This window comes from Ranitomeya imitator, chromosome 3 (genome assembly GCF_032444005.1).
Source record: "Ranitomeya imitator isolate aRanImi1 chromosome 3, aRanImi1.pri, whole genome shotgun sequence".
In the NCBI taxonomy this organism is placed as follows: Eukaryota; Metazoa; Chordata; class Amphibia; order Anura; family Dendrobatidae; genus Ranitomeya; species Ranitomeya imitator.
Window position 1 is genome coordinate 413,174,741 of NC_091284.1, and position 13,150 is coordinate 413,187,890.

A 13,150-nucleotide genomic window follows, 5' to 3' on the forward strand; every position below is an offset into this window, starting at 1 on the left:
GGTAATGCGGTGCCGTAAATCAAGATCGATGCAAGACAAGTAATGCATTACTCAATTTGCGCAACTATTTATGTAGATTAATTCTACATGTAAACTGTAAAATGGTGTTCAAAGTATAAAATATGCTATAGAGGTTGGCCAACCGTAAACTTACCTGGTCAGAACAGTGTCGGAAAAGTACATTTTCACATAAGTGATACACATGTAATCTATAATTAATAACTCAAAATCAAGCAAAACTTGTTTCAGGTGAAGAATGCACTTGGAGTTATTAGCTACACAAAATGCAAATGTTTATATGAAAGTGATAAAGTCTCATCCTCTGCTGAATGTGAATTCGCCAAATGTCAAGAGTACCTACATTTATTCTATTTTATGAAAATCAGTGATTAATGCAGGGTGAGACTAGTTTCTAGCTATGCAACTAGTTTGACAGTTAAGAAAGTAAAGCTCTTAAAAAGGTTTTCCTTTACCAAACATATGGACATCAAAGAGAGGGGACCCATGTTTGAGCCTGAAGGAATGATCTGCTCTGGAACACTCAACATATTCATGTGTTATATGAAGAGTCTTTCATCGTAGCTGTAACTCCCATATTAAAGGGGTTATCAGGGCCTTTTCTTTGCTATGGGGCTAAGAACTTACCAGCAGGTAGTTGGTAAATACTTGTCTGTTTTGCTATGCAACAACCTTTCCCAGTTCAATTGGCAATTCCTTTGCTTCCTAGGACCTCACATGGATGAAGGAGCTCTTTCTCTTTCACTCTGCTCTGTTGATGGGATGTCATTGCCGAAGTCATGTTGATTGACAGCCGGCTCCTTGCAGCTAAGCAGCAAAAAGCCAGCTGTCAATCAGCATGACGTTGGAATTAATACCTGTCAACAGAGCCAAGCGGAAGAGAAAGCACTGCTCTGTTGACATGACTTCACAGGAAGCAAGAGAATCGCCGGCAGAAGCAATCTGTGATTACTGTGAGCTAGAAGAAATCGTCACAGGGCAGAACTGGCATATAGTTAGCTTTTAAATTCTTGGCCCCATGGGGTAAAAAGAAACCAAGAGTCATGGATAATCCTTTTAAAGGAACCTGTCACCAGTTTTTTTGCCTATCAACTAAAAATATCATCTAATAGAGTGTGAGCTATACATTCCCCAACTACTTGTGAAACCCCCAACTCCCCATGAATCCCCCATAAGAACCTTTTATATTGCTCCCGCGCTGTATAGAAATATCCTCGGTCCGGTCCGATGGGCGTTGGTTCTGGCCCCTCTTCCCACCCCAAATCGGCGTGCTGTACGTATTCCATTCTGTGAATAGCATTGTTCACGTACAGGTCCCGCGCGTGCGCAGTATGCCTTGCCTAACTGCGGGCAAGACTGAAAAGCATTAGTACGCATGCACCGGTAAACACAGTGAAAGACTTCAGGGACATAGTACTTCCGGAGCATGCACACTAATGCTTTTCGGCTTTGCCCGCAGTTGGGCAAAGCATACTGCACACGCGCAGGAGGCAATTTGAACGTGCACGCATGGGACCTGTACGCGAACAACGCTATTCACAGAACGGAATGCGTACAGCACGCCGATTTGGGGTGGGGAGAGGGGCCAGAACCAACGCCCATCGGACCGGACCGAGGATATTTCCATACAGCGCGGGAGAAATATAAAAGGTTCTTATGGGGGATTCATGGGGAGTCGGGGCGTTTCACAAGTAGTTGGGGAATGTATAGCTCACACTCTATTAGATGATATTTTTAGTTGATAGGCAAAAAAACTGGTGACAGGTTCCCTTTAAGTAGTTGTTTGTGGTAGGATTATACTAAAATAGTCATAAGTGCTGTCAAATAAAATCAGGCCTTTTTTGTAAACTATTATTGTTAAACTAGATTGTGGCCCGATTCTAACGCATCGGGTATTCTAGAATATGCATGTCCCCGTAGTATATGGACAATGATGATTCCAGAATTCGCGGCAGACTGTGCCCGTCGCCGATTGGTCGAGGCAACCTTTATGACATCATCGTCGCCATGGCAACCATTATGACATCTACGTCGATACTGTGCCCATTGCTGATTGGTCGAGGCCTGACGGCCTCGACCAATCAGAGACGCGGGATGTCTACGTCCTTTATGACATCATCGTCGCTGTGCCCGTTGCTGATTGGTCGAGGCCTGGCGGCCTCGACCAATCAGAGACGCGGGATTTCCAGGACAGACAGACAGAAAGACAGACAGACGGAAAAACCCTTAGGCAATTATATATATAGATATAGGACAACAGAGGAATTTTTAATCTGGGATTAAATTACTGCTATTACATACAATGAAAAAGTTCAGATCATTTACGCAGTGATATTGGAGATTACCCAACATGTCCAATAACCTTAACTGATATACATATACATTATCACTTAGTGATCCATGGCTAGCCTTACTTCTCTGTACTAGACAAACATTGCACAATGGTACTTCGTCATAGATTTATTTTCTGCTCAGGACAGTGATTTTAATGAATAGAAATTGGCAAAAAAGTATTCTGTGACATATATGAAAACATAGAGAAAGTCCAACAATCTACATACAACATTCTTTCATATACAAATATAAATATGTATACATAAAAGCCTTCAGAATGTCAGTCATGCTTCCAGAAATGTACCCCAAGCGTCCTGTCCAATGTCCACTCATTGGGTTAGAATCAGGATAGACTGAAGATGAAAGAGACATTGTGATGTAGTGGGGGCTTTCCCTTGCTGTAGGATTCCGATACAATGGCTTTTTTCTTTTCTCAACTGGTGGGTATGAGTTTATTCTATCCAGGATAAGCTTCTGAATGTTGGGATGTTTTGGTCTTGGAAGTAAAGACCTATTATCACATTCTGAATCTCAGTGTTTCAGCGAAAATCTAAATGCTTTGTCCTAAACTAATTTTAATTGTAAATCAGACTCAACTTCATTTTCCGTCAGCACATATTCTCTTCATCGGTTTTCGAGGTGGATGTCGGGTGGAACAGACGATACAGATGTTGGCTGGCTGATGGAACTGTGGTGGGCTCTCGTGCTTGGTGTGTTTGTGGTTTTGGTGCTCTTCAATCCCAGCTCTCTCTCTGTTCGTGTACGCCTATGAGTATTGACAGAAGAAATAAATATTCATCAATATGTAAAAACGATATGCTATATATTAAATTCCTCATCAGAAACATTGCTTATAACTTAAGCTGGCCATACACAATAGATGGGTGTCGTCCAATCAACATTCCAATACACAGGAGCGCTCCTGTGTTCTCTATGAGAAAGCCGCCAATGACAAGTCATCTGGCAGCTTATCTCAGGGAGAAAAATGCGATCGGCAGTCTGAAATTAGACATGCATGATTGACATCTCTCCCGACCATTAGTTGGGTGGCACCCCCACACACATAAGACAATCAACCAACCCTGTCGATATCGGTTGATTCAGTTGACTTGGGGGCCCTTAAGGTAGAAGGTCCTCTTTTTCTCTGAAGAGGCAATTTGCATGTTAAGTATTAATTTACATAGTAACATAGTAAGGCCGAAAAAAAGACATTTGTCCATCCAGTTCAGCCTATATTCCATCATAATAAATACCCAGATCTACGTCCTTCTACAGAACCTAATAATTGTATGATACAATATTGTTCTGCTCCAGGAAGACATCCAGGCCTCTCTTGAACCCCTCGACTGAGTTCGCCATCACCACCTCCTCAGGCAAGCAATTCCAGATTCTCACTGCCCTAACAGTAAAGAATCCTCTTCTATGTTGGTGGAAAAACCTTCTCTCCTCCAGACGCAAAGAATGCCCCCTTGTGCCCGTCACCTTCCTTGGTATAAACAGATCCTCAGCGAGATATTTGTATTGTCCCCTTATATACTTATACATGGTTATTAGATCGCCCCTCAGTCGTCTTTTTTCTAGACTAAATAATCCTAATTTCGCTAATCTATCTGGGTATTGTAGTTCTCCCATCCCCTTTATTAATTTTGTTGCCCTCCTTTGTACTCTCTCTAGTTCCATTATATCCTTCCTGAGCACCGGTGCCCAAAACTGGACACAGTACTCCATGTGCGGTCTAACTAGGGATTTGTACAGAGGCAGTATAATGCTCTCATCATGTGTATCCAGACCTCTTTTAATGCACCCCATGATCCTGTTTGCCTTGGCAGCTGCTGCCTGGCACTGGCTGCTCCAGGTAAGTTTATCATTAACTAGGATCCCCAAGTCCTTCTCCCTGTCAGATTTACCCAGTGGTTTCCCGTTCAGTGTGTAATGGTGATATTGATTCCCTCTTCCCATGTGTATAACCTTACATTTATCATTGTTAAACCTCATCTGCCACCTTTCAGCCCAAGTTTCCAACTTATCCAGATCCATCTGTAGCAGAATACTATCTTCTCTTGTATTAACTGCTTTACATAGTTTTGTATCATCTGCAAATATCGATATTTTACTGTGTAAACCTTCTACCAGATCATTAATGAATATGTTGAAGAGAACAGGTCCCAATACTGACCCCTGCGGTACCCCACTGGTCACAGCGACCCAGTTAGAGACTATACCATTTATAACCACCCTCTGCTTTCTATCACTAAGCCAGTTACTAACCCATTTACACACATTTTCCCCCAGACCAAGCATTCTCATTTTGTGTACCAACCTCTTGTGCGGCACGGTATCAAACGCTTTGGAAAAATCGAGATATACCACGTCCAATGACTCACCGTGGTCCAGCCTATAGCTTACCTCTTCATAAAAACTGATTAGATTGGTTTGACAGGAGCGATTTCTCATAAACCCATGCTGATATGGAGTTAAACAGTTATTCTCATTGAGATAATCCAGAATAACATCCCTCAGAAACCCTTCAAATATTTTACCAACAATAGAGGTTAGACTTACTGGCCTATAATTTAAAAGCTGTAACATGATGACATAGGATGTGTCATCCACACAAAGCAGGGAAGAGCTTTTTTGGGATCTGCATAGTGTGAATTGGGGATTTTTTTTACAACATTCTATTATGCTGTAAAAGAGGCCTTGATGGTGATGGCCGTACTTTATATGGGGAAAATCTGTAAACAGTTTCCTTTTAAAGAAGCACTTCCAATAATTTTTTATTCCCTAAACCTAAATTTAAATGTACAGTGGGTACGGAAAGTATTCAGGACCCTTTAAATTTTTCACACTTTGTTTCATTGCAGCCATTTGGTAAATTCAAAAAAGTTAATTTTTTCACATTAACGTACACTTTGCACCCCATCTTGACTGAAAAAAACAGAAATGTAGAAATCTTTGCAAATTTAATAAGTATTCAGACCCTTTGCTCAGACACTCCTATTTTAGTCACATGCTGTCCATTTCCTTGTGATCCTCCTTTGAGATATCTGGTTCTATTCCTTCATTGGAGTCCAGCTATGTTTAATTAAACTGATAGGACTTGATTTGGAAAGGCACACACCTGTCTATATAAGACCTCACAGCTCACAGTGCATGTCAGACCAAATGAGAATCATGAGGTCAAAGGAACTTGCCAAGGAGCTCAGAGACAGAATTGTGGCAAGGCACAGATCTGGCCAAGGTTACAACAGAATTTCTGCAGTACTCAAAGTCAACTATCCCTGCAGCCCTCCACCAGTCAGGCCTTTATGGCAGTGTGGCACGACGGAAGCCTCCCCACAGTGCAAGACATATGAATTATCGCACAGAGTTTGCTAGAAAACACATGAAGGACTTCCAGACTAAGAGAAATAAGATTCTCTGGTCTGATGAGACGAAGATAGACCTTTTTGGTGATAATTCTAAGCGGTATGTGTGGAGAAAACCAGGCACTGCTCATCACCTGACCAATACAGTCCTAACAGTGAACATGGTGGTGGCAGCATCATACTATGGGGTGTTTTTCAGCTGCAGAGACACGACAACTGGTTGCCATTGAAGGAAACCTGAATCTGGCGAAGTACAGAGATATCCTGGATGGAAACATCTTCCAGAGTGCTCTGGACCTCCGACTTGGCCGAAGGTTCACCTTCCAACAAGACAATGGTGCTAAGCATGCAGCTAAAATAACAAAGGAGTGGCTTCAGAACAACTCTGTGACCATTGTTGACTGGCCCAGCCACAGCCCTGACCTAAACCCAATTGAGCCTCTCTGGAGAGACCTGAAAATGGCTGTCCACCAACGTTCACCATCCAACCTGACAGAACTGGAGAGGATCTGCAAGGAAGAATGGCAGAGGATTCCCAAATCCAGGTGTGAAAAACTTGTTACATCATTCCCAAGTAGACACATGACTGTACTAGCTTAAAAGGGTGCTTCTACTCAATACTGAACAAAGGGTCTGAATACTTATGACCATGTAATATTTCAGTTTTTCTTTTTTAATAAATTTGCATAAATTACTACATTTCTGTTTTTTTTCAGTCAAGATGGGGCGCAGGGTGTACATTAATGAGAAAAAAAATGAACTTTTTTGAATTTACCAAATGGCTGCAATGAAGCAAAGAGTGAAAAATGTAAAGGGGTCTGAATACTTTCCGAACCCGCTGTATATGTAATGTTCTCTAAGTGCAATAAAATACTTACCAGTCACCATCTTTCCCGGTTTCCAGCACTGCTCTGGTCTTCTTCTCACTCAGGTGGCTCTGGTGTGATTCGGCAAGTTGCAATTTTACTCACGTAAGTCACAGAGGTCCAGAGCGGTGCATGTAAACGGGGAAATGAGGCGATCACTAAGTATTTTATTGCACTAACGCTACATTACATGCACATTGGGGAACAAAACTATTCTATGGAGTGATTCTTTATCTTGTCTCTAATTTAAATAATATTTACCTATTATACATCTTGAGGCTAATAAGAACCAGCGAAAATATTATAATTACACCAACCACAATAGCAGCAACAATTGCACCAGCACCTGTAGAAGAAATAACAAAAACACCAATGATTTAGGTTATATTGACAGCATTTCCACTGCGGACCCCTTGCAGCGGATATGCTACATTGAAATCCGATATCGCTACTACTATAGGCTAGAACCATTAGGGCTAGGGCCATCTCAACAATTACAATTACTATATCAGTCAACAGTAATCTATAAAGCTGTAAGTATCTGTAAAGCGCTGTGGAATAAACAGTAGAAAGTTGGAATAGTTTATCTCTTACAAAAACTTCTGGAGTCATACTCTACCATTTGATAAATTAGTATCTTCGATTTTGGCTCTTTTTGACTGCCTTGATTAAATAATATGAAATAATAATTAGTGTACATGCTGTTGCCCTCTGACACTTGAATTCCTCCAGTTTATACACCTTTGATATTTTGTAATTTTATTTTATATCATTATTTCATTACTATAACATATGTTGCATGATTATATTTAGTAGCATATGACTCCAGTAGTTATTGTGGGTGATATAATAAAATCTGCTATCGTTGAATAAATAGTGAGGTTAAAGTGTCCATTTTAGCTTTTGCACTGTGCTGTAGATGTTCTCTGTATATTACCACACAGACAAAATCTGCCCTTGGTTTGGGTTGTGCTGCCAATGTCCTTGTGTTGTTACCACACGATTTCAACTTTCCGTATTGTAATTTCTCAGGTTTGAGTAGTTTTGGTGTGATACATTGCAAAATGCATTGTAATTATGCATTGTAGTTATGCGTTAACACCCATTGTATTGTGTAGCTCAGGTATAAACAGAGGCGTAACTTAAAGCTCATTGGTCCCTATAGACAATGTCCCTCAGGCACCAAGGACATGGTGAGACTTAAAGCTGCAGTGTTTAAGAAGTGGGCAGAGGATGGTATAGGCCACACTTCATCTGTGAAGGCAGGGACAACACTGGTTGGGAATTTCTCTACTGGGTGGAGGAGTATCCACACAAGGTAGAGTCTTTTTCAAAGGTTAGTTTGTCGCTTTGGCCAAGTACCTGAACTTAACATTGCTTTAGAAGTATAAAATGTCCCAGTCCTTTCATACTCTCTTTTTTGACTGTAGGCCACACTAGGCCGCCTCATTGAACTTGCAGTCGTATGGTCCAGTCACCTCAGCATTGATCTCCCTCTTCATATTCTCACCAAGATGGTGGTGGTCTCGGGGTCTGGTGGTTCTCACTCTCATCGGCTCTCTTGTTCCACAGACCTCTATATCAACAACCTTCTCAGTGCCCCCTCACTCTGCATCATCCCTGTCAGGTTCTCGCTTCTGTATCGTGGCTCTAATCACACTTTTCAAGTGGTCAAAGGTTGACCTTTCCCACCTTCTCATTCAAGGGCAGAACACCTTGAAGATATGAGGGTGGACCTCACTCATCCCAAGTCCTGGGACAGTCTGTAAGCTCTAAATGAATAGCATTAGTGGTTTGCATATTGTCTTCTCCTTACATGCATCTTATCTTATAGATTGTAAGCTTGGGAGAAGGGCCCTCACTCCTTTTGGTATCTGAGTTGTGTGTTATTCTGTAATGTCTGTTATTGTCTGTACAAGTCCCCTGTAAATTGTAAAGTGCTGCGGAATATGTTGGTGCTATGGAAATAGAAATTATTATTATTGTGCAAATATCACATAATCTCTGCTTGTCTCTTGTCCCTTAGGTCTCATAGCGTGACCTTGGACACTTCCCTTTATCAAACCACTCGTCCGTATGGGGTAATTTTTTTCTCTAATAAGATCATCCTTCAATGGCACTCCAACCTGTCAATCTATTCTTCCCCAAGACATTTAAATCACACATCACATGTGGCGCAGTGCTAAACTTTAAGATAAAGGTAGTGTAATGAAAGTGAAGCTACACAACAAATGATCCACCCAAAATGTAACTAACAAATTCACGCAAGGTATAACAGTGCAAAAAGTCACGAAATGGGAGCAAACATTATGAACAATTTGGGAGAAATATATATTTTTTAAGAGGGTTGCACATGATGGACCTCCCTTTTAGGGCTCATGTACAGGAGATGTCTATGAAGCTTGGTCCAAGCACAGACTGCAATATATGGACAGTCTGCAGGTCTCCTGACCTAAACTTAAATCTCATATATGCCAATTTGGCTGTTGAGATCGGGTGGGGCGACCTGCAGACAGTCTGTGCATTGTGGTCTGTGCTTGGATCGAGTTTCATTGATGTCTGGATGAGCCCTAACAAGTAAAAGAGAAAAATGTTCCAGCTTCTTGATAAAATGTAAAACTTTAATCCATCATATAAAATAGTAGAAGACACACTCCTGGGACAATGCCATGTCACAAGTGAAGAAAGCTACGCGTTTCGACCATACGGTCTTTGTCACAGCTGTGACAAAGACCGTATGGTCGAAACGCGTAGCTTTCTTCACTTGTGACATGGCATTGTCCCAGGAGTGTGTCTTCTACTATTTTATATGATGGATTAAAGTTTTACATTTTATCAAGAAGCTGGAACATTTTTCTCTTTTACTTGGATCTGCACTACGTCGAGTCAGGACGAAGTTCCGTGCTCCTTGCACATATCGGTGAGCTGGCTTTTTTCTTTCTTTGTACTTTATGAGCCCTAACAGCCTTTGCGGAATTTGAAGTCCACAGCAAGTACATTTCTGTTGTTGATTTCTACCACAAACTTCACGTCTTTCAATGAAGATTGATTTTGTGATTTCCAGCCACAAATCCACAACAAAGTTTATATTTTATACATATGGAGTCAGAGGCGGATTTTTAGCAAATTTATCCAATTTTGAGTGGACGTACCCTTATAGCTAGATTTTTTGTTTTATATAAAGTAGAGCTATATACACATTTAATAATAATCAATCATAACTACTTTTTACATTATGGAAAAAATAAATGCACCTAAGACTTTTCAAATTCCAATTTATGTGTTTCTTATGTTGTACATGTATACATCATGGAGTCAAAAGGTGTGTTATATGTATTTGTATACAGTATTATTACTTGCTGTCCCCTGAAATGTATTACAATGTGCTTATGAGCTTTCGTGCATCACTTTGCATGTAAAATGTAATACGTTAAATAATAACCTATGAAGCATTCCAAACTGGAAAGTAATAATTCTACTTACTCTGATAAAGAATCTGTTCCTGTGACTTTGTAGTCGTATTTACTGGAGATAGCGTTGTGTTCATTAATTGAGGTGTTGTTGCCATGACAACTATAGAAAAAAGAAGTTCAGATAATAGTGAAATACTGTATTTGTTGTAGACAATGGCACATAACCAGCATGCACTTTATGGGAATGAGATTTCAGGGATGATTTATTTATACCATATATTTATTCCTCTAAAATTTGTCAAACCACATAATATTGCTGGGCTTTGCTACAGCTAGTACCTATTATTATTTATTATTATAGCGCCATTTATTCCATGGCGCTTTACATGTAAGGAGGGGTATACATAAAAACAAGTACAATAATCTTGAACAATACAAGTCACAACTCGTACAGGAGGAGAGAGGATCCTGCCCGCGAGGGCTCACAATCTATAAGGGAATTGTTGACTCAGCTCTCCTGCTTCCATGTCTGCCCGCACATCCAGCCCTGCTACTGCCAGGTACTTCCTACCAACTCAGATCTCCTGTTTCCAAGTGTTGTTGGCACAACCAGTTCTTCTACAGTCAATTCGGGTCTACTGGTTCCAAGTGCTGTCCCCAAATCCAGCTCTGCTATAACCAGGTACTTGCTGCCAACTTGGTTCTACCATTCCACAGTATATACTGCACAGCTGGTTGAGCCACGACCTAGTGCCTGACTGCAGTCTCAGTGGTTCTAATCCAAGGTGCTGCCCACACATCCAGCTCTGCAGCAACCGAATGCTCAACTGCTCTCTTAGCTTTGCCGTTCCAAAATGATGTCCTCACAATTGTCTCAGTTACATTTAGGTGTTTGATTGCCAACTCAGCTCAGCTGTTCCAAGGTGTTTATACACGCTTGACTCTGCTACTTCAGGGTGCGTGTCTGCCAACTCAGCACTACGTTCCTGGGTGGTGTCGGTTCTGACTACTTCAATGTGTTATCTGCACCAAGTGACTGTTCGCATATCTAGCTCTTCAGGTCCAGTTCTGCTGTTCTATGGGTTGTCTGGCTGATCCAACTCTGCTACAGCAATGCCTCTAGTCCATGCTGCTCACCCTCACATACAGTTAAGGGAATCAACCTCACCAAGTGAGCCCTTAACAATTTCAGATTAGCAGCTGCAAAGCAATTGACCTCCATATATCTATAAATAATTGTTTACCAAGTTTTATGTGAGAGAACTTGACCGAGGGGCATAAGATTTGTGATGTAAACACCCGACCCCCCAATCAAACACCTTATTGATGAATTGGCACTCGGACTATGAGACAGCTTGCAGCTCTGTGGACACAATCCTAACCAACCAAGTTCCCAACTTCAAAAAGGTAGGCTAGTTGCAACATATACTATGCCATTATACTCACACCGACACTGTATAGCCAATTATAAGCAATAAATTACTTGGCACTCAGGAGATCTTTTTGCAAGATAAGAAGTGAACAATTCGTTTATTTGGTGCATCCAGTTCAAAATTAAACGTTTTCGGTCTAATCACAAGACCTTCATCAGAAACAGTTTTTTGAGTACTGGAAGCCACAAAAAATATGTGTGGGCCCACAAAGGTGCCAACGTCAGACGGAGTCCGGGAGAAGAAAACGCCTTGAGAAATCTGGAGGTATGGGGGATGAGTGCTGCAGAGGGGCGAGCAGTCCTGGGAGCAACTCGACCCCTACAGCACGGCGCCGGTGTCTTTAGAGGTTTCAGCGCTACCGCCCCTGCGAGTGTCTCGCCCCTCTGCAGCGCTCATCCCCCATACCTCCAGATTTCTCAAGGCGTTTTCTGCTCCCGGACTCCGTCTTACGTTGGCACCTTTGTGGGCCCACACATATTTTTTGTGGCTTCCAGTACTCAAAAAACTGTTTCTGATGAAGGTCTTGTGATTAGACCGAAAACGTTTAATTTTGAACTGGATGCACCAAATAAACGAATTGTTCACTTCTTATCTTGCAAAAAGATCTCCTGAGTGCCAAGTAATTTATTGCTTATATTTGACGGGTTGGATACCCAACTTGTGCACCTCCAAGAAGCCCAGAGTGCCGTGTCTACTATTGCTACTGGATAGCCAATATTGGCATGACACCAAGCATTAGCCACTTAGATTATGTGAACCTTGCCCTCAGTCCAAAGCCTCAAAGGAATTAACTGGTATTATTTGCAATCAATGGCATAGCTCACCAAAATATAGCTTAAAGGGAATATCCGGCACTTTAAAGAAAAAAAAGGCACGTAATTGCTAATAGAGGCAACTACCTGCCTGTTATACCCGTTGCCCGTCACTGACCGCTCCTGCCAGAGCTTCAGCTACTCCCGCTCAACAGAGCAGCTGTTTGTCTTCCTGTTGGCAAGGCAGGACTACTGGTGTCATGCTGACTGACAGTCGGCTTCCCCCAATTAGGCAGCAGGAGATGGCTGTCAATCAGCATGACACCAGTATTCCTTTATGTATTTTCTTTCTTTAAGATTCACTTCTTGTTTTAGCTACAATAAAGTGCATCATAGTTTACATCCACAGGCTTCTATTTTTATGTGAAGGCATACATAGATTTTTCTGTCTGAATATATGAGAACATTTTTTTTATATTTTTTACAGATTTCTTGCATTATTTTCTAGGATAGATATGCTATTTATTTGCACATGTATGAAATAATAAAAATGAGGTAACTATATTATTCGTTTAGTGACCGAAGTTTTTACAAATTGTGCATAAATCAATATTACAAGTGAATATAACATGTAACATCAGAAAGAAATCTGCTTCTTTCTCCGCTTATGAGATACTATCTTCCTTTCCCCCTACCTCCTGAACTTATAATCCACTCATATAAATGGCTCAAATCAATAATGGCAAAAACAAGCACAGTGAGGTGTCAAGGTACAGCTTCTATTAAACTCTATGGATAGGGAAAGGACAATGAGGAATGAGGAGTTCTCAAGACAGTAAAAGCCAAAGCAAATTGTGCTGCAGCTTCAAGCAATTGTTTTGCTTTACTCCAGTGCTGGATTCACAACTACACAGCTCAGTACTATATAATGTCTTCCATGCTACTGTTGCTTCTATCTGTGAGCTA

At 41.2% G+C, this 13,150-nt stretch overlaps 1 protein-coding gene across 1 annotated transcript in view; it reads right to left on the reverse strand.

The window, feature by feature from the left end:
• Positions 1 to 2,463: 2,463 nt before the first annotated feature.
• The window catches only part of NCMAP (non-compact myelin associated protein), a 151,006-nt gene continuing 140,319 nt past the window's right edge, over positions 2,464 to 13,150 (reverse strand). The window contains exons 2-4 of the mRNA XM_069757139.1: positions 10,070 to 10,159; positions 6,848 to 6,932; positions 2,464 to 3,118 (exon numbers count right to left, since the gene is read on the reverse strand). Coding sequence (XP_069613240.1) covers positions 2,977 to 3,118; positions 6,848 to 6,932; positions 10,070 to 10,154 — 312 coding nt within the window. The 5' untranslated portion in view covers positions 10,155 to 10,159 and the 3' untranslated portion in view covers positions 2,464 to 2,976. The remainder of the gene's footprint in view (positions 3,119 to 6,847; positions 6,933 to 10,069; positions 10,160 to 13,150) is intronic.